The sequence below is a fragment of the Candoia aspera genome, chromosome 4 (genome assembly GCF_035149785.1).
Source record: "Candoia aspera isolate rCanAsp1 chromosome 4, rCanAsp1.hap2, whole genome shotgun sequence".
Taxonomy (NCBI): domain Eukaryota; kingdom Metazoa; phylum Chordata; class Lepidosauria; order Squamata; family Boidae; genus Candoia; species Candoia aspera.
This window is the reverse complement of record NC_086156.1, coordinates 48,057,354-48,078,831: the sequence shown is the minus strand read 5'-3', so window position 1 is coordinate 48,078,831 and position 21,478 is coordinate 48,057,354. Positions and strand designations below refer to the sequence as shown.

Sequence of the window (21,478 nt, the reverse complement as noted above, 5' to 3'; positions counted from 1 at the left end):
CTGGATATTTTGCTCATCTGCTTTGATGTCTCTGGTAGCAGTGAAGGAGCAATAAAGCTGCCTGTTCCATTGTTCTCCTAGGAGGAGAGCGTGGCTGTGTTAACTCCCTGTTGGAAGGAGAACTGAAGCAGTTCAGGAAAGAGCATCAAGCTATGCAAGTCGGTGTCACTGCAGCCAGCAACAGCTCAAATGGAAGCACAGAAAGCCTGGATTCCCCTCTCGGAACCTGCACAGAAACAGTGGCTATCACTCCAGGGCCAGAGGAAGAGGGATGGAGATCCTTTTATTATTCATTTAAGGTACGTTATGCTGTCTTGCTATTTCATGGTTTTGTATTTTTCAAGAGTTTAGCGAGCATTCAGTGCTTCAGGACTGAAAATATCTTGCTTTGAGTTGACATCCAACTTCCTTCCACCCTGACATTCATTTCAGAAGGGACTCCTAGATGTATCAGTTTTCAGTTGCCCTTCAATGTCAATGAACAAGAGGAAATTTCAGCAGAAAGTAGGAAAGTTCTTTTGAATATTCTGGGAATTATATGCAAATATAGGTGTATTTAATTTTTTTCTTTTTTTTAGTGAAGCTAATAGTTTTCTTTTTCTTTCTTACAATTTATTTCTGTAGTGCTATGGCACAAACAATTCCACAGAATTGAACTTTGAAATTTAGTTAGTAAACCTGGCTTATCTTTGACCCAATTGCCACTATCTGTTCTTGCATTTTGTTCCTTTTGTCCTTAATCAATATTACAGCTTGCTTACCAGTTCTCAAGCACCTGATGGTGGGACTGAACTTTCAATGTTTACACAATTGTTCAATCGGTCTTATTCTAGATGAGTTGGATTAAACTTCCACCTTCCACAAAAATATAGGATATTGCTGTTAGCTGCACACAATGGAACTGGGTCAAATGAAATCAAGCACTAGTTCTCGGGTTGGGGTTTTTGCTTTTCTGCAGGTTGCATTTGCTGGAAGACCTCTTCTGGAACTCTGACTCTAAGGTGCCATTGGAAGAGCAGATCTGTGAATGGAGGCAACTGGAGAGTGCCTTCCTACTTGTGAATGCTCTGGCATGTGAAGACAAGGCAGTAAAACTGCTGATATCAGGCTGTGTCAATCTCTTGATTTTAAGCTGGTGTACATCTGAATTTGTGTATATATGGGAATGTAAACAAGAATCCTGCAGCTGCATTTAAATGCTCTTTCTAGAATGTAGAACTGGAAAATGACTGTTATCCCTGTATGGAAGCAGCACTCAAAAAAACAACAACACAGTTGATTTGACCACATAGAACATGCCTGTACTGTTGCTGGCTCATGTAGTACGCACAAAAAGGACAGTTTCTGAAAAGCAGTTTTTCTTCTTATAGCACATCTTATATAGAAAGTAATAAGAACAGCCCTGCTAGATTAGAAGAACAAACCCACCACATCCAATATCCTACTTCTTATAGTAGCCAACCACATACTTCGGGAAACTGAAAAGCAGGAGGTGAATTTAGAATCCTAGCCACTGACACTCAAAAGCATAATGTCTCTTGATACTGAAGGTTTTACAGAATTCCTGTCCTGTGTTGAGTTTATAATGGTGGCCCTTGGGATGTAATGATGCATCATATGTGCATATTCAATACTCAGTGGCCACTTCTGCTCACTGAAAACCATTTTAATCAAACAGTTCAAAGTGGAGTGTGCTCGGTCCCTTCCCTCCTATAACTCTCCTGTTGCAAAGTCTGTAAAACTGTTTTCCCCTCTTGCTGAGTTCTAGGTATAAGTTTAGCTTTTCAAATACTGTATGTTTTAATATTAACAGTACTTCAGTGAGTCATGTCGATCCCTAGCCTTTAATTTCAGTGGAACAGAATTAAGCATGTTTAGTACATGTTCAGTGTTGAAATAAATGGGATTTCATGTCTTAATTTTACCTGGAATGTGCCCATTATGTGGGAACATATACTTGCCAGGTCAAAAAAACTTACTTCCACATAGTAAACACTATATGGACATATGTTTTAACTCTACCAATGGAATTTTTCATGCATGATTATGCACAGGGTTGGAGAACATTGTCCTGATTTAGAGACTGGAGCACCTACTCAACCCCTTTCCTCAGTGAAGGAATACTCAGAGGGAAGGTGTAAAACTTTTTCCCTATCTGCAATAGTAAGGCAGAAATCCACTCTGTGGTGTGGATAGATGAGTCTAACTCATGCAGTTGAATTATACATTCCTTTTTATGAATTCATTTGAAAGTGTTTTATGATGGGGCAAAACATTAAACAATCATTGATTGTTCTTTACTATCAATGAGAGTTGTTGGAACAGTAAACAGTAGCAGACCCCTATCAAAAGAAAACAGAAAAGAAGAGAAGAAGAAAGAAGAAAGAAAAGAGAAGAAAGAAAAGGGAAGGGAAGGGAAGGGAAGGGAAGGGAAGGGAAGGGAAGGAAAGGAAAGGAAAGGAAAGGAAAGGAAAGGAAAGGAAAGGAAAGGAAAGGAAAGGAAAGGAAAGGAAAGGAAAGGAGATTAGGAATGCATGTAGTGAATTTCTAGTTAACCTTGTCAATTTTAAATCAATGTCCTAGCAGCTTGTGCTTCTTAACAGTGGAGATCCCAGATCCAATGAGAAAGAACTATGACACCATATAAAGAAAACTGAATTTCTAAGGTAACAATATGTATTTGTATCATAAAAAAGCATCAAGCTGTCAGCTTATTTTCTCTGTTAGTAAATATCTGATATGGACAAGCACTTGTGTTAGCTGCCTGCGTAAAATATTCCATGTTTACAGACTATGCTAGTGGATTCTTACCACACGTGAAGCCAAAGCCAGACCATATTAAGCTGTGATGTGGCTTTGGCTTCATGTAAGAATCCATTATCATGGCTGATGTCTGAACCAGGCCTGTTTATTAATACCAATACTAATATTAATTAATAATTAATTTTCTGCCTCTATCTGGTTTGGCTTTAACTTCACGAGAGTCCAACCTCATTAAGCCATTTTTCTGAGTCAAACAATATATTGAATTATAAATGTATCAGGTAGGATCAATAGACCAATCAGCACTTTTATAGTTTATGACCAGTCATACCTAAAAATGTGAAAAAAATCCCAGATTTTACAAGAAAAGCAGCATGTGTTTAAATTCAGGAAAATATAAGGCAAAAGAGAACAAGAAAGAAAGAAAAAATCATATTAATAAATCACCTAGTTACCTAATATTTAAACATTACAGTTTTACTTACCCCTTTTTCCTTTATTGCTAGTTGCCTAAATTTCACATTCTTTAATTAATTATTTGTCCCTATATGAGCAGCTTGTTTCCGTGGGCTGCAATGCATGGAGCCAACCTTAGAAACACCACACAAGCTTTTTGATCTGAAAGCAAGAAGGCACCAGACTCTGTGGACCTTCTTGGGTAATTCTTTAAAATAGGTAAAACTCAGCTCTGACAACTATCATGATTTCAAGAGACAGTTCAGAAGTACCACAATTTCTCTCTCCTTTCTGCTGGTTACAAAGGTTACCCTCATTTGGTGAAAGGGAAGCACACTCCAATGAGCCTTTGTAACTGCCCTGCGCTGCTTTGCTATCACTACATCAATTAAGTAACAAACTGGTTTCATCACAACCAGCTCAGAAGCTGTCAAATAGAAATAGAGCTAGTTACAAAGTTAGCCCCCAGGTCCGTCTTCCCCCTTTTTCAGGGGCCATTACTTTAGTTGAACAACCGAACATGTAATTGCCGACATCTAAAGGAATGTTCATGTAATTTCCTCCTGAGTAACCTCAAGTACTTACGCATCTTTCTTCATGAGAAGTGAGCCAAAACAGCCTTAAAATCAATGAAGGCTACATATAGCACTCTGAATTTATTCAAATATGTCACCATCAGATGCTGTAGAATTAAGCCTTGTTTCAGGTCAGAATGTCCCAGCCAAAACCCTTCCTGTTCATCTCCAGTATGTTTTGTCTCTAGTCAAACAAGCTTCCAGTATAAGCACCTTGCATATGTTTTACGATTAACATGCTGCAAATTAATTGGGCTTTAGTTTGATGGATCTAATTTATTTTCTTTCTTATAAATTGGGATGATAATGGCTGATCCCCATTAAATCCTACATCAGTCTAGCCACTTCATGCATCTGATGTAGTGAGCTGCAAGTCCCGAAAGCTTACACCTTTTAATAAAATGAGTTAGTTTGAAAAGGTGCTATCATATCCTTCCTGATTTTTAGTTACCAGAGAATAACATCTATTCATGACATTAATGGCTACACTGTGGGATCAGAGATAAAAGAAGAACTGAAATTCATATTCATTATGATGGCCTCTAAATGCCATGATGGACTCTCTTAGAAGTTTAATATAGATCTACAAATACAGGATTTCATAGCATGATTGTTATAATACCAAATTACTATGCAGTAGCAACAAATGAACTAATCACAGTGAATGGCCATGCTACTTTAGCAGCCACTGTATGTATATTTTGTTTTGTTTTGTTTTATTTTATTTATTTTACACATTTATATAGCTGTCCATCTCACTAAACGTGACTCTGGGCAGTGTACAACCAATAGTTAAAACAATATCACAACTATTAAAATACTCATAGAATAAATAAAAATAAGATAAATCAGATAATAAAACAAGATTGCAGGAAAGCACCCATCTAAAGACAATACAATCATCAGCAGGCTCCCCATGGGATCCCCAAGGCTGCTGGAAGAACTACATTTTCAGAGTCTTCCAAAAGTCTAACAGGGAAGGGACTAATCTCACCTTGGTGGGGATGATGTTCTAGGGAGCCATAGCCAAAAAGGCACGTTGTCTGGGTCCCATCAGATGAAGATCTTTAGTAGATGGCACCTGCAACGTACACTTGCTGCTGGACCTTATGGGATGGATAGATGTGATCGGGAAGAGGAGGTCCTTCAAATAACCTGGGCCCATGCCAAGTAGGGCTTTAAAGGTCAAAACCAGCACCCAGAAGCAAACTGGGAGCCAATGCAGCTCATGGAACAGAGGTGTAACATGTACCATCCTAGAGGCACACATAACTGTCCATGCAGCTGTATTCGGCACCAGCTGAAGCTTCCTGATACGCTTCAAGGGCAGCCCTATGTAGAGTCCATTACAGTAATCCACCCTGGAGGTGACCAGGGCATGAGTGACTGTGGGTAGAGTATGAATGAATCTCTTCTCCCACAGGACCAGACAGTACCAAATGCCACTGAAAGTTCCGGAAGAACTAAGAAGGTGTTCTCCTGTTGCTGGCCATTTATCAAGCTGGTCAAAAAATAAATAGCATTAGGCTAGATGCTACACTCCTGAATTAAGCCTTCCTGAGTGCTATGATCGCTTTTGCTTTTGTTTCTTCCTTAATGCCAATCTGTTCGGTGAAGGGGGAGAGGGCGGTATGTAATTTAGATTATACCATGGGCATTACATGATTGTCGGTGGGCTCCCAGTTCAATTACATTCCTGATCGTTCATCAAACAAGTCTTTGGCAAGCTGTTCAGAAGGCATCTCTGCAGGAAGAGACAGCGCCTAGAGATGGACATTTTTCTTTGCCAAAACTGACAGTAGTACTGGAAAATTTGGAAGGGGAGTGATGAAAGCACCAGGTAAGGACTATATGGGGCCTCTGGCCTGTGTGCTGAAAGTGGCCCATTTGTGTGTTATAGACAGAGTGATACATCTCCAGAAAAAATTATCATCTTAACTACTTTTTGATAAAACTGCCTTTTACTCTTTGGTATCACTTCTGCAGCTAATACATACACCCCAAAATATTATATTACGCAACAGCATTTAGATTATGTAAAACATAAATAAAATGAGCCAAGGATACATTTTTAAAATTGGCTACTTCTGAAAGGGAAGAAATGAATAATAACCATCAGCACAAGCAGTAATGTACACATGGAGAAAAAGTTAGTCTTATGAATCACTCACCATTGAAAGCATTGACTTCCTTTCTATTATTATTCACCATGCATTTATTTAAGGCTACCATTCTCTGTATCATTAAAAATAAAGGCTGTGGACACCTTGTTCTCTATAAGTCTCTTATCTCTTAATATAAAGGCATCTGCAACCTCTTCCCCGTGAAATGGGCCCATTGCTGGTCATGTAAATTTGATAGGATTTTGTTCTTCTTTTGAGGTCAGTATTATTCAGTTGAAAAATGACTAAATAATTAATATTCTTCTTAAAAGGAACTTACCTACTTGATTAAATTAATACATTTATCTTTTTTTAATAAGAATTTTATTAAGTTTCAAGCAAAGATAAAAGCTACAGAAAAACAAAAAACTACTAAAAAAAAAAGGAAAAACTAAAAAAGTGTGGAAACACAAGAGAAAAAAAATTTAAATTACAAAAAGAGGTGACTTCCAACTGTTAACAGCAAGGATATACAACGATTTTCCATAATCAATCCCTTACTCTCTATTAAACCAAAATCACATTACTTCTATAAATCATTCCATTGGCACATTCAAAAATCACTAAATACAGTTGTTCCCTCCCCTTAGATTAAAAGAAAAAAAGAAATAAAAAGTTATGTAAACCTCCTAATCAACTTCCCCTCCCAAGGATAACATTTATTTAATTATTTCCTTCCTACAACTATTCTATACATTCTTATAATAAAGATCAAACGAGACATTTATTATTATTTTATTATACCTTAATAATCTTAATCCAAATTGTTAAAGAAAAATGAAGCCAGCCAAACCCTAAAAGCAATCTGGATAAATATTCTGTATTCCAAAAATAATGATAAGCACCAAGAGAACCCACTCCTCCTTGCTGTAGAGAGCCTCTCTTAAGGTACGCGTACTTAAAAGAAATGTAAATTGGGTGATTTAGAAATGGGGTGGTGGGTCTTAATGTTCCTTTAAGGCTACAGAGCGGCTTGGAAAATGGTGAGGTCCCAGCCTCCCGGCTGCTCTTACCAGTCGAGCATGAATGCTGTTTGCAATCTTCTGGCTGCAAGCAGCCGTCTGGAGGACAGATGGGGTGATTCCAGCTGTTTTCCTTTTTCCGGAAACACACTCCTGGGCTTCAGGAAAAACCTGCCTGAGCCCAAAAAGAACAGCTGTTCAGTCTGCCATATCCCCACTGGAAGTCTCAAATTAATTGATTTATCAAGCAGAAAAAAAACCCTGACTGGTTGGAAGCTTCCCATCAATAGATAAATAATCATGCTTGTAGTGTTTGGGATTATTCTTTAAATGCTGATCTGTCTTTAACTTTTTTATGTTTATTGATTTATTCCTTCTATTGTTCTTATCTTTACTTCTAATGCATACAAGTAATATTTAAAAAATCAATTCTACTTATCTTTAGATACATGAAATGCATAAATTATTTACATATCCATTCTAAATTTTATACATGTATATTGAATACATTCAAAATAAACAATCTGGCTGAAATTATCACTGGGAATGGCTCACATTTAAATAGTTAAGGGAAAACATTTGATATTGAATGAAACCTAAATTCATGCTACAGAAATAATTTGTATTGGAAACATTGATTTATATACTTAATAGGATTTCCAATGATTTTTCCTCTTGATAACACATAATCTCACAGAAAATATAATAAGCTTATTTCATAAAGGAATGCTACCTGGAATGTAATTACTAGTTATCGAGATGCCCAATAGCCTTGAAATCAAGGCCAGCCTCTAATACTGTGTCACCTATTTCGCTGCCTCTCAAAGTTTCGTATTTCCTGTATGAAAAAACAACCCACTACATAACTCAAAAGTAGACACTGTTTACCTGAAAATCTCAATTAATATCCAGAGACATGCCAGGAACTCGCTGCTTTCATCAGAATAATGAAAGCAGCATTTTTGCAGTGTCTCTGAATCTAATGTGGCAACCCCTGTAGAAAAGAGGTGGGTGATGATACCCTAATGCTGCTTTCATCACCCTGAACCCCTGGCTCCCCTCCCACAGCAGATGCTACTGGCAATACCTCTAAACTGACTGTAAGGAGCAAGAATCTCCCATGATATGCTGTAGAATATCCTGTAGCATGGTTTTCATTCTGTATCATATTTATTTTCCAATCTATAGAGCCAGAGGAAATGATTGAGGAGGAGAGAAGAATCTTCCAATAGTATGGCCATGTGGCCTTGGACATATGCTGAGGGACCAAACATTTATCACCTGAGCACGTGTCATTTGCTGTTTGTATTTCTGTACATCTTCCCAATTTTCCTAATCCAAAACCCACACTTGGATCATCTCTTCATTAGGAACATTGAAAATGAGACCAAGGCATGTGCAAATTTTGAACTGAACTCTCTAGAAATCTAACCAGGCAGAAGGTGTAAGAAAGTCTAAAAGTGAGGCCAGAAGTTTGTTGTTGTTTATTCGTTAGTCGCTTCCGACTCTCCGTGACTTCATGGACCAGCCCACGCCAGAGCTTCCTGTCGGTCGTCAACACCCCCAGCTCCCCCAGGGACGAATCCGTCACCTCTAGAATATCATCCATCCACCTTGCCCTTGGTCGGCCCCTCTTCCTTTTGCCCTCCACTCTCCCTAGCATCAGCATCTTCTCCAGGGTGTCCTGTCTTCTCATTATGTGGCCAAAGTATTTCAGTTTGGCCTTTAATATCATTCCCTCAAGTGAGCAGTCTGGCTTGATTTCCTGGAGGATGGACTGGTTTGATCTTCTTGCAGTCCAAGGCACTCTCAGAATTTTCCTCCAACACCACAGTTCAAAAGCATCTATCTTCCTTCTCTCAACCTTCCTTATGGTCCAGCTCTCGCAGCCATATATTACTGCGGGGGCCAGAAGTTACAACCATGAAATTGTAACTCGAAACTCATGATGGTGTTTTGAAACTGAACACATTTGTTTGTGGTAGGTACAATCAATACTGTATCTATTTCATCTAACATTTAGGGGCTTCTCCTGACCTGAAAATACAAACGTTATTGGTCTTTAATCTGTTCCTAACTGCAGGTTCCTGACCTGAAAGAAAGATGAGAAAATGAGAAAAAGAAACATCATCTTTTTATCAGGAAAACTGGATGGAAAATTTCAGTGTTTCACTAGTTTTTGTTTATTTCTGATGGATCAATACAGTTATAATTTCTAATTTTCTAAAATATTTATCATGGAATAAACTGGAACATACACACAAACACACACACAGAGCTAACTCCCTTGCCGTCTATAAGAAATAGAATGTTTTTGTAAAATGCAGCGCTGTCCTCAATTCATGTTCTAGATGTTTGACTTGATGAATGTCCATTGATTTGCTTTTACTTGAAGAAGACATTGGCAGTTCTACCACAGATATCATATGTTCAATGATTCTTAATACTTTTTTGTTTTCAAAAAAGTGACACAAGGCAAAATAATTTCTCTGAAGCTATTTGCAGCATTTTTTAAAATTACCCTTCAGTCAAAATCTTGAAGTACAGACACAGTCTTGTCGCTGAACACTAATGCACTTAGTTTGTGGCATGGACAATATATTTGAAAAACTAGAGAAAATATATGCAATGTCTGAGTCAAAAAGGACACAGAAATCAGAAGGGGAAGATACTTCACAAGAACATGGATGAAAACAAAACTGATGTATAATGAATACTGTCTGCTGTCATGTTCACTGTTTCAATGTGCACTGTACATCGTAATGTTTCACATGTCATGGTGCTGACGCGCGTTTCTGTTGGGAGGAGCTGCTGTGAAACCTTGTGCCAAGCTCTGTATCTATGTTCATTTCAATGGAATGTGTTTGGGTTATGTGCTCTGCTCAAGGACTTTTCCCACGGACCATCAGAAGCCGTTAGGAGCACCTGGGATTGTGAGCCTGGGAAGATTCTATGGGGGGAGGGATCTCGTTTGTACCGAGGGTTTTTTAGTTTGCATTTGGCACACTTTTTCCATTCTCAGCTTTCTTTGTGATCCTGCATACTATTCTTTAATAAATCAGATATCTTTATGATCCTGTTTATGAGTCTGATGGTGTTTTAGAATAGGCAATCCTTACATAAAGCTGAGAATCACCAAAGTTGTACCGTTAGCTCCTACCAAGATTAGTTTCTTGTGAGAGAAAAGAGTTAACGATGGCCAAATCCAAACCCACTACCGGGAGACTCGAGGAGCTGACTGGCTTGATGCACGAGTCAACGGTCAGGAGCGGAGAACTGAGCCTCACCCCAGAACCTTCAGGTTCATGGCAGGATTCGAGTTCCAGCCCTGAGGGAGAGGAATCCAAAGATGGGAGAGCACCAGAGCAACCGGCACCTAGCGAATTGCCCGCAGAGTTGATAACCTGGGATGAAATGGGAGAACCCCAGCCAGGGACATCCCAGGCGTCCTGGAAGTATCGGTTCCTGCTGGCCCCAAACGTAGAATCTACCACGGTATTAGAAGGGAGACAGCCTAACGCACGAGGGAGGGAGGAATCTCAACCCCCCGAAAGGCTAAGAGTGGTAGAGGCCAAATTAGAATGGATGGAGTACATGCTAAAAGCCCTGTCTCTGTCATGGGGGGGGGGGCAGCTGAGGCGCAAAGGAGATTCCAGCTCCACACAATCATCCTCCATCCCCTCACCCAGACCACCAGCAGAGCGGGGCCGGAGACTGCGCCAGGATGAATCTCCACCTTGCAGAGCTCGTCCATCACTGTCCCCACCCTGAGATAGGAGAACTACTGTAACCTGGGGCCCAACCACTCAAGCAGCCACTAATTCAGCTCCAACAGGAGCGGGGATGAAAGACTTTTCTGTCAAGTTTGACGGGGATCCAACTAAGTTGTCTTTCTTCCTCACTAATGCTAAAAATTATATGAAAGTTTGGACCCTGCTTCCCTTCCGAAGAGGCTAAAATAACTACCATTGCCACCAAGCTGAAGGGACGAGCGGCTGACTGGTATGTTCAATTAAGTGAGGCTAGCTCCCCTGAGCTTGAGGATTTTGAGGAATTCATGTGGGTGTTAAAGCTGAATTTTGAGGATCCTCTAGCCAAGGCAAGGGCTAAAAAGGCACTGAAGGATCTTATCCAGGGCCAACTGTCTGTAGCTGATTATGCCCTGGAATTTAAGGCTTTAACTGGGAAAATCCCCAACTGGTCTCAGTCAACCTTAATAGAACAATTTAAAGAGGGACTCAACAGGGACGTCCTGCGGTGGGCGTTGTGTAGAGACGACCCAGAGACATTGTATGAATGGATCTGTCTGGCCGGCAAGGTTGAGCATGCCCAGCATACCTACATGCAAACCAAATGACCTGAAAAGCAACCAGCCACCATGAGGGGACCCCGAAGTGCCACAACTGCTACCTGGGCAGGCTATAGAGCCTGGGAAGAGGAGAGAGATCAGCGCTATGCAAAGGGTCAGTGTCTCCGATGTGGAAAGGAAGGGCACTGAGCAGTTGATTGCCCAAAAGCCAAGGCTGGAGACCGAGCGGGCAAACTGCCAGCCAAATCGCCACCCTCATCGCAGTGGATGATGGCAGCCAAGGGGGTGGCTGACACTGAAGAAGTACCCTACTTCTCGGGAGAGGCCGAAGACAACTCTAAGGAGCCGGCGGGAAACGCCAGCCACCTGCCATGAAAAGCGCCTGCGGGCAGGTGGAGGAGGATGGGCACGAAGATGCTATGGTGAGTGCTGACTGTCCCACTCTAGCAGTAAAAGTGAAATTGGGCTCCCGCACAAAGACTACAGAGGTCTGAGCTTTAGTTGACTCTGGGTGTTCCAAGTGTCTGATTCACCCTGATCTGGTTGCTGCTTTGGACCTGCCTAGCTTTCCCCTCCAGCAGCCTTTGATCTTCGCACAGTTGGATGGTTCAACGGCGGGGGAGGGGGGGCGGTGACCCATTTCACTGGAACGGTCGCAATGCAAATGGCAGCCACCTTTAAAATTTATAGTAGCACCTGTTGGCAACCCCTTAGTAATTCTGGGAATTCCCTGGTTGACTTATCGAAGCCCCCATATAAATTGGGAACACAGAACTCTGACTTTTAAGGATGGGTTTTACCAAGCCCCTGCCGCGGAAAGGGCTTCAAGAGCGGGGGTTGGAAGGGCTGCAATTGCCACGCCGTGCCCTAGTTTGGCACATTTAGAGGGCTTGCCCAATCGATACCAAGATTTTGCAGACGTTTTTGGAGAAATGGAAGCAGATCAGCTACCCCCCATTGGAAAATTGATTGTGCCATAGAGTTGGTTCCTAACGCTCAATTGCCCAAGCCAAAAATTTATCCAATGACTCAGAAGGAGCTTGGAGCATTATGGGACTTTATTGACAAAAATCTGTCAAGGGGGTTTATTGAACCTGCAAATTCCCCAGTTAGGGCCCCTGTGCTATTCCGGGAAAAGAAAGATGGCACGCTTCGACTTTGTATGGACTATTGGGGGTTAAATTCCATCTCGATCTGCAACAAATATCCTCTACCACTAATGAAAGACATGTTAGCCCATTTGTCAAAGGGCAAAATTTTCTCCAAGCTCGACCTTCGTGAAGCCTATTTTTGTATCTGCATACGAGCTGGAGATGAGTGGAAAACTGCTTTTAATTGCCAATTGGGTTCATTTCAGTACAAAGTCCTCCCTTTTGGGTTAGCAGGGGCGCCCAGAGTCTTCATGCAATTGATTAATGAAGTATTACATGATTGTTTGTTTAAAGGGGTCTTGGTTTATTTGGACGATGTGTTCATTTACATGGAATCCGAGGAGGAACACGAACGCCTTCTCAAACAGGTGTTAAGTAAGCTTAGAAATGCCAAGCTTTATGCCAAGCTTTCCAAATGTGAATTTCACAAAACCCAACTTGACTATCTAGGCTATAGGGTATCTGACAAAGGCATTGAGATGGACCCTGAAAAAATTCAGGCGATTTTAAGTTGGGAACATCCCCACACCCGGAGGCAACTACAAAGTTTCCTAGGGTTCAGTGATTATTATCTGCAGTTTATCCAGGGATTTGCTGAGATTGCTTTGCCCCTTACTGACTTGCTATGTACCAAGGGTTTGGGAGAGACACGCAAGGTGAAAAACCCTGGGGCAGTGCTGAATTGGACACCTGAATGCCAGGCAGCATTCGAGAAGTTAAAAACCCTCTTCACTGCTGAGCCTATTTTACAGCACCCCGATCCTGAACACCCCTTTGTGGTCCAAGCTGATGCTTCTGACTCCTCAATTGGGGCTATATTGTTACAGAGGGATTCTGACAATCACTTAAAACCTTGCGCTTATTTGTCTAGAAATATTCTGAAACTGAACGCTGGTGGCATGTTTGGGAAAAAGAGGCTTTTGCTGTAAAAGCCACTTTGGAAGCCTGGTGTCACCTCCTGGAAGGCGCTAGATGCCCTTTTGAGGTTTGGACTGATCACAGGAAATTGGAAGCCCTCTGCACCCCCCGGCGTCTCAGTCCTAAACAAATTTGCTGGGCTCAATTTTTCAGTCGCTTTAACTTCCAGTTAAAATTTATTTCGGGAAAGAAAAACTTTCTGGCCGATGCTTTGTCACGTTAACCTCAGGACTCTGACCACGTGGCAGATATAGTGGGGACTGTTCTTACTGAACCTCAACTGGGCTTGGTTGCCATCACCTGGAGCCAGACACATGCACAGGCAACCCCGCCCCCAGCCCCATCTGGGAGGCGAAAAATGCAAGTTCCTTGTCAGTTACAGAAGGTCTTTCTCCAGGCACTGAAATCTGACACTTGGTTGCTAGCTAATAGAGACAATGTTTCTTTTGAAGATGGTCTAGAGTGTGTGGAACACCACCTTTATGTGCCTGAAACTTTAAGGGCTGATGTTTTGCAGCGTTCCCATGATGATAAACTTGCTGGACACTTTGGTTTTGTCAAAATGTTGCATTTGGTTCACCGTCAATTTTGGTGGCCAACCTTAAGGCATGATGTAAAGGACTATGTTGCTTCCTGTCCTGTTTGTGCCATGTCAAAGCGAAAAGGGGGTAAACCACAGGGGCTTCTGCAGCCAATGGCCAGCCCATCCCATCCCTGGGACGAGATTTCTATGGACTTTATTGTGGACTTACCCCCCAGTCAGAAGAAAACTATCATTTGGGTTGTAAAAGATTTTTTCTCCAAACAAGCCCATTTCATTCCATGTGCGTCCATCCTGTCGGCCCTGCAATTGGCCCGCCTATTTCTCATCCACATCTACCATCTCCACAGTAGCCCCTCCCGTGTGGTCAGAGACCGCGGGACACAGTTCACTTCCCAGTTTTGGAAATCATTTTTAAAATTGATTGGCACCAAACAGGCGTTGTCCACATCGTCGCATCCTGAGACTGACGGATCTACAGAGGTTTTGAACTCTGCCCTCGAACAATTCCTTAGAGCATACATAAATTACCATCAGGACAATTGGGTGGACTTGTTGCCCTTTGCTGAGGTGGCTTACAACAATGCTGTCCATCAGAGCACCGGGCAGACCCCTTTTTGTGTGATTTCTGGTCACGACTTTGTTCCCATCCCTGAGCTGCCACAAACCCCTCCCCAGTCCTGTTCTGCCTCTGACTGGGCTGTTAAGCTGGCTGATTCCTGGCCGGTGATTCAACAGGCTTTGGCTGATGCCCAGGCTGCTTACAAGTTCCAAGCCGATAAGCATCGTTCCTTGCAACACGATTTCAAAATTGGGGATCAGGTTTATCTTTTTACCAAATTCATCAAGTCCCCACAGCCCTCGAAAAGCTTGCTCCCAAGTTCATTGGTCCTTTCCCTATTGTTGGTCTTATCAATCCAGTTACTGTTAAGTTGGACCTGCCTCACAATTTGAAATGCTTGCACCCTGTTTTCCATTGCAGCCTGCTCAAGCCTGTCCACCACTCTTCCCGCTGGCATCCCCAACCTCCTCCTCCTGCTCCGATCATGATTGACAGGCAACAGCACTTTGAAGTCAAGGAGGTCGTTGATTCTCGCAAGCTTCGGGGCACTCTCCAGTACCTGATCTGCTGGAAACATTTTCCTGATCCTGAATGGGTGCTTGCTCGCCATGTTAATGCTCCTGATTTAGTTAACCATTTCCATCTGGCTTACCCTTAAAACCTTCCCCTTAATGCTTTCTTTCTTTTGGGGGGGCAGTATGTCATGTTCACTGTTTCAATGTGCACTGTACATAGTAATGTTTCACATGCCATGGTGCTGACACACGTTTCTGTTGGGAGGGAGCTGCTGTGAAACCTAGTGCCAAGCTCTGTATCTATGTTCATTTCAATGGAATGTGTTCGGGTTATGTGCTCTGCTCAAGGACTTTTCCCACGGACCATCAGAAGCCATTAGGAGCACCTGGGATTGTGAGCCTGGGAAGATTCTATGGGGGGAGGGATCTCATTTGTACCGAGGGTTTTTTAGTTTGCATTTGGCGCGCTTTTTCCATTCTCAGCTTTCTTTGTGATCCTGCATACTATTCTTTAATAAATCAGATACCTTTATGATCCTGTTTATGAGTCTGATGGTGTTTTAGAATAGGCAATCCTTACATCTGCTTAAATTAAGGAACCTGGTAAAAGCTTTTGAAGGCTTCTTTGTCCAGGACATAAAAGCAACTCTTCTAGAGATTAGCGTAGCAAAAAAGAAGATTGCTATGTTATGGTACAATTATTTTATAATGGTTTATTATGACTATGACTATGCCTATCTATATCTATATCTATATCTATCTTTATCATCTATATCTATATCTACTGTATATCTATATCTATCTTTCACTTTATAATATATTTTAATTAATGAGTTAATTAAAGAACACTTTAATCCTGGCTCCATGAGTCAGTATAGCTCTCCCTTCCATGAAAGCCTGAAATTTTTTATATGTTTTAAATGTTATTCCTTTCTAAAAGTTTCTCAACATTTTACTTCTTTGGGTAAAATAACGCTGCAGAACAAAAGGCCCTGTTTGAAAGAAGGGAGTCATGGATGATGATGATTCATGCTTTGTTCATAAAACTAGAAAGAACTTGGAAAGCTAATGAAAGGAGACTTGCTTGGCTCTGTTTGTAGTTGGGAATAAAATACATTTTTACCTGAAGTGTGAAAAATTCCATGCTACTTGATCTTACATCACCTAATTTCCATATCCATTGTAAAAGGACCTGTTGCAATCCTTTGGTAAAGTGGCTGAAATATGCTGCAAATGTATTTTATTCACTTGCACAGAAAATCCGTGAGATCAAAACATTATCTTAAATAGCAGATGCTGAAGATGACTATATAAAGATTCATTATTACTAAGAACCATTTTTACAGTTACACATTCATCACATGAGCAGAAATACTGCTTACAAGGAAAAAGTCAGCAGAAGGTCACAATAATTGCTGAAGATACATTAAAACATCTTTATAAGCTACTAGACAACAAGATAACCCTGTGACCCATTGGGTCATCCTTTGAGAAAAGGTAGTGCAGTCTGATGTGACCAGAATGAACATTAAATTTTAGGCTGACTATAGCAGTTCGAAAACATGCAAATGTGAGTAGGTTAATAGGTACCGCTTCGGCGGGCAGGTAACGGCGTTCTCTGTAGTCATGCTGGCCAGATGACCACAGAAGTGTCTACAGACAAATGCCGGCTCTTCGGCTTTGAAACGGAGATGAGCACTGCCCCCTAGAGTGGGACACAACTGGACTTAATGTCAAGGGAAACCTTTACCTTTACCTTTTATATTTACACACACACATATATACATACATACATACACACAGACACACACTGTCAGCCTATAATTTAATGTTAATTTAAATTTCTATCTTTAAATCCCATATCTTTAAATTTATATCTTCAAACCCCATATATGCCCAGTTTACTCCTAACTTTCTTAATAAAATCATCTATTACTATCTCTCCAGTATTCATGCCAAACCCATTTGACCAGGATTGGGGGAAAAAAATGGTCTTGGATCCAAGGAATCCAAAGCTGGGAACATTTCTACAAAAAGATCAGCAACAAATGTAGAGGCAATTGAGATCGGTTAGCCACACCACAGACACTCCTCCACAGAATTCCTCTTCTAGTTCCACCTTTTCCACCTCTTCCCTGAAAAGTCAGCACCTACTGTCACTGAGCACATCTAGTTTTCCTGGGGCTGCGTGAGTGTCCTCCCTCGTTTTTTAGTTCTAGAGATTATTTGTACTTTTAGACACCTTGGGGTTTTCCCCTGCCCCACTTTCTGTGTTTTCCTCTCTCATACACAGCAGTCCTCCCAGCCTGAATGTTGGAAGAGACATATAAAAAAATAATTACATCTTTTCCCAGTTACATCTACCCACCAGATCGGGGAGGTGTGGTATGTTATGGTCCCCACCTTAGGAGGTCCATCTAGTGGGACCAAGAAGAAGGGCCTTCTCTGTGGTGGCTCCCTCCCTGTGGAACATCATCCCCACAGAGATAAGATTGGCCCCCACCTTAATTTATTTATTTTATTTTATTTACTAATCAAATTTATCACTGCCCATCTCCAAAAAGGGACTCTGGGTGGTTTACAATAAAACATAAATAAAAATATAAAACTATAAAACCCTATAATACAAATACAGTAAATATAATAAAAACCTTGAGGGCTAAAAGTTCTTTATGATTTGCAGGCAGAGCTGGGTCCTTTTAAGAAACTAACCATCCCCAAGAATGACTACTCTCTCTCCCGCCCCAGGCATGATAACAAAACCAGGTCTTTAGTTGTTTCCTAAAGTCCAGGAGGGAGGGAACCAATCTCACTTCCGCGGGAAGGATATTCCAAAGGGCAGGTGCTATGGCAGAGAAGGCCCCCCTCCTGGACCCCGCCAGATGGAATTCTCTTGCAGACGGGGTCCGTAGCATGCCCTCTCTACACGACCGGGTGGGACAGGCTGATGTGATGGGGAGGAGATGGTCCCTTAGGTAACCTGGACCTGTGCCATGTAGGGCTTTAAAGGTGATAACCAACACCTTGAATTGGACCCAGAAGCATACTGGCAACCTCACAGAGCAAAGGAGTGACATGTGCTGATCTTGGGAAACCCAAGATCACGTGCACAGCTGCATTTTGCACCAGCTGTAGCTTCCGGATACTCTTCAAGGGTAGCTCCATGTAGAGCACGTTGCAGTAGTCTATATGGGAGATAACCAGGGCATGAGTGACCATTTGAAAGGCCTCTCGCTCCAGGAAGGGGCGTAACTGGCGCACAACACAAAGTTGCACAAAGGCCCTCCTAGCCACGGCTGCCACCTGCTCTTTGAGTAGGAGCCGTGAGTCCAGGAGGACCCCCAAGTTATGCACCGGATCTGTCTGGGGCAGTGCAACCCCATCCAGAACTAAAGATGACAATTTCCCAGAAATCAAGGAGCCATTAATCCATAGCCACTCCATCTTCTCCAGGTTCAGCCGCAACCTGTTGTCCCCCATCCAGGCCACCACAGCCCCCAGGCACTCAGAAAGGGTGGCCACAGCATCACTTACTTCACCCGGGATGGAGATGTATAATTGGGTATCATCTGCATATTGATGATACCTCACCCCATAGTGACGGATGATCTCACCCAGTGGTTTCATGTAGATGTTAAAAAGGAGCGGAGAGAGTACTGAACCCTGCAGCACCCCACAAAGGAGGGGCCGCGGGCCGGATCTCTCGCTCCCTATCAACACCCTGGAGGAAGGAGGTGAACCAGCACAGAACCACGCCGCCCACCCCCAACTCCCTAAGTTGGTCCAGAAGGATATCATGGTCGATGGTATCGAAAGCTGCTGAGAGGTCAAGAAGAGTAAGGATGGATGCACTGCCTCCATCTTGCTCCCACCAGAGGTCATCCATAAGTGTGACCAATGCCGTTTCCGTCCCATAACTGGGCCTGAAACCTGACTGAAAGGGGTCTAGATAATCGGTTTCATCCAGAATCCTCTGGAGCTGCAAAGCCACCACTTTCTCAACCACCTTCCCCAAAATAGGGAGGTGGGAGACTGGGCGAAAATTGTCCAGTATAGTAGGGTCCAGCGATGGTTTCTTGAGGAGGGGGTGCACCAGTGCTTCCTTAAAGGCTGCTGGGAACACCTTCTCTCTCAAGGATGTGTTTACCATTGCCTGGACCCAGCCACATGTCACCTTCCGTGCTGCTTTCACCAGCCAGGAGGGGCATGGGTCTAATTGGCACATGGTAGCATTTATAGTCCAAAGGATCCTGTCCACTTCCTCGGGTTCAACAGGATCGAACTGGTCCCAGATAACCTGGTAAGTACGTTCCCTGGGTATCTCCTCCAACTCTGTCTCACGCTTGGAGTCCAACTCAGTCCAGATCTGAGCGATTTTATCCTGCAGGTGCTGCAAAAATTCCTCAGCACGGCCCTGTAGATGGAAATCTGACTCCCCTTTTCCCTAAAAGGGATTGGGTAATCTTAAACAGGGCCACTGGGCAGCATTCTGCGGATGCAATAACTGGCTATCCATACTCAGGCAGGTTCTATTTTATTGTTTTATTTACAAATATGCATGTATGTATACATCATCAGGAAAGACCGATCGCTTGAAAGGGACATCATGTTTGGTAAAGTCGAGGGCCAGCGGAAAAGAGGAAGACCTTCAATGTGATGGATTGACACAATTACTGCAACAATGGATGCAAACATTGGAACAATCAGGCATATGGTGCAAGACTGAACAGCATTTTGTTCTGTTATACATAGGGTTGCCATGAGTCATAAATGACTCGACGGCAACTAACAACAACAACTTATATAGATAAATAGATAAATTACCTAGATAGTTAATTTTAATCTTTCTCTGCTGCTGTTGTGTATATGTGTAGCCTGAGCAAGCCCCTTAGCATATTTTGACCTAATATTGTGTTTTAGCCAAAATTATGTATTTTTCCTGATTGCCCTGATTGTCAATTTGATTTTAGATGTTTTAGATATTTGAATACTAATTTCCTTGTGCTGATTAATGACCGCAATAAAGACTGTTGTTGTTGTTGAAAATGTTGAAGAATGCCAGGCCTGGTTAAAACCGGAGCCTTATGGCACTTCTCCTGATGCCTTGCTCCAGAGTTCATCAACAGCTCCTCCTCAGACTAAAGTCCTTCACCAGGCAACAAGGCTGATTACTAGCATGGGAGAAAAAGTGAGACATTTGTGGTATATGGAATGGCCTTAAGATGTGGTTTCTCTCAAAAAAGCATGCCAGCACATGATAATGAAGGAGGGTTGCATTCATTCTGGGCAGAATCTTGTTTTGGTTTATGCCTTGAACCTCCTGCTAGAGATACTTCCTTGACCAAAGTTTCATATCTTGTCTTCTTTATTATGGAATATATTGAATTTAATAGTACAAAACTAAAAGAAACATAGATATATTGCAGGCAGTGCACCCTTTGTTAAAGCATTAAAATTAATAAAAGCATCAAACAAAACCAGCAAATTAATATGCTAGACCACAATAATCAAGCCAATCAAAACTTTATAACAAAAGTAATACATTATCAAAAGCTGGAGCCTTTGCAAAAAGTATTGGAAAGAATTTTCTCATAATTTAAAATACAGTTGGTTCATCTGTTTGCAAATATATGTTGCAAAAAGTGTTTTGTTAAAGTACTTTATATTTCCAAATAGGGTTTGCCCATTTTTCTTACTTTGCCCAAATCTATTGATAGCTGGGCACATTCTAACATGACAGTCCCATGACAATAACATCTTGAAAGAAGTCTAATATGCATTTTTATAAACAGGAATAATACTTACATATGTAATTGTTCTTTTAAAAGGAACATATACACACAGCTGCATAATATTTTAGATGAATACCATGTGCCCAGCAACTCCCCGAATGACTTCTAACATAAATGGGAAAAAAATTCAACATAAAGCATCACTTGAATTAAGCTGATCAAATTGCATGTGTACGCCAAATACTACTAACATTACTACCAGTACAGTTGTTGTTTATTCGTTTAGTCGCTTCCGACTCTTCGTGACTTCATGGACCAGCCCACGCCAGAGCTTCCTGTCAGTCGTCAACACCCCCAGCTCCCCCAGGGACAAGTCCGTCACCTCTAGAATATCATCCATCCACCTTGACCTTGGTCAGCCCCTCTTCCTTTTGCCCTCCACTCTCCCTGGCATCAGCATCTTCTCCAGTGTGTCCTGTCTTCTCATGATGTGGCCAAAGTATTTCAGTTTTGCCTTTAATATCATTCCCTCAAGTGAGCAGTCTGGCTTTATTTCCTGGAGGATGGACTGGTTTGATCTTCTTGCAGTCCAAGGCACTCTCAGAATTTTCCTCCAACACCACAGTTGAAAAGCATTGATCTTCCTTCTCTCAGCCTTCCTTATGGTCCAGCTCTCGCAGCCATATGTTACTACGGGGAACACCATTGCTTTAACTATGCGGACCTTTGTTGTCAGTGTGATGTCTCTGCTCTTAACTATTTTATCGAGATTTGTCATTGCTCTTCTCCCAAGGATTAAGCGTCTTCTGATTTCCTGACTGCAGTCAGCATC

At 42.0% G+C, this 21,478-nt stretch overlaps 1 protein-coding gene across 1 annotated transcript in view; it reads left to right on the top strand.

Annotated features, from left to right (window-relative positions):
- The first annotated feature begins 46 nt into the window (after positions 1-46).
- NPSR1 (neuropeptide S receptor 1) overlaps positions 47-21,478 on the top strand; it is a 77,877-nt gene continuing 56,445 nt past the window's right edge. The window contains exon 1 of the mRNA XM_063301948.1: positions 47-299. Coding sequence (XP_063158018.1) covers positions 153-299 — 147 coding nt within the window. The 5' untranslated portion in view covers positions 47-152. The remainder of the gene's footprint in view (positions 300-21,478) is intronic.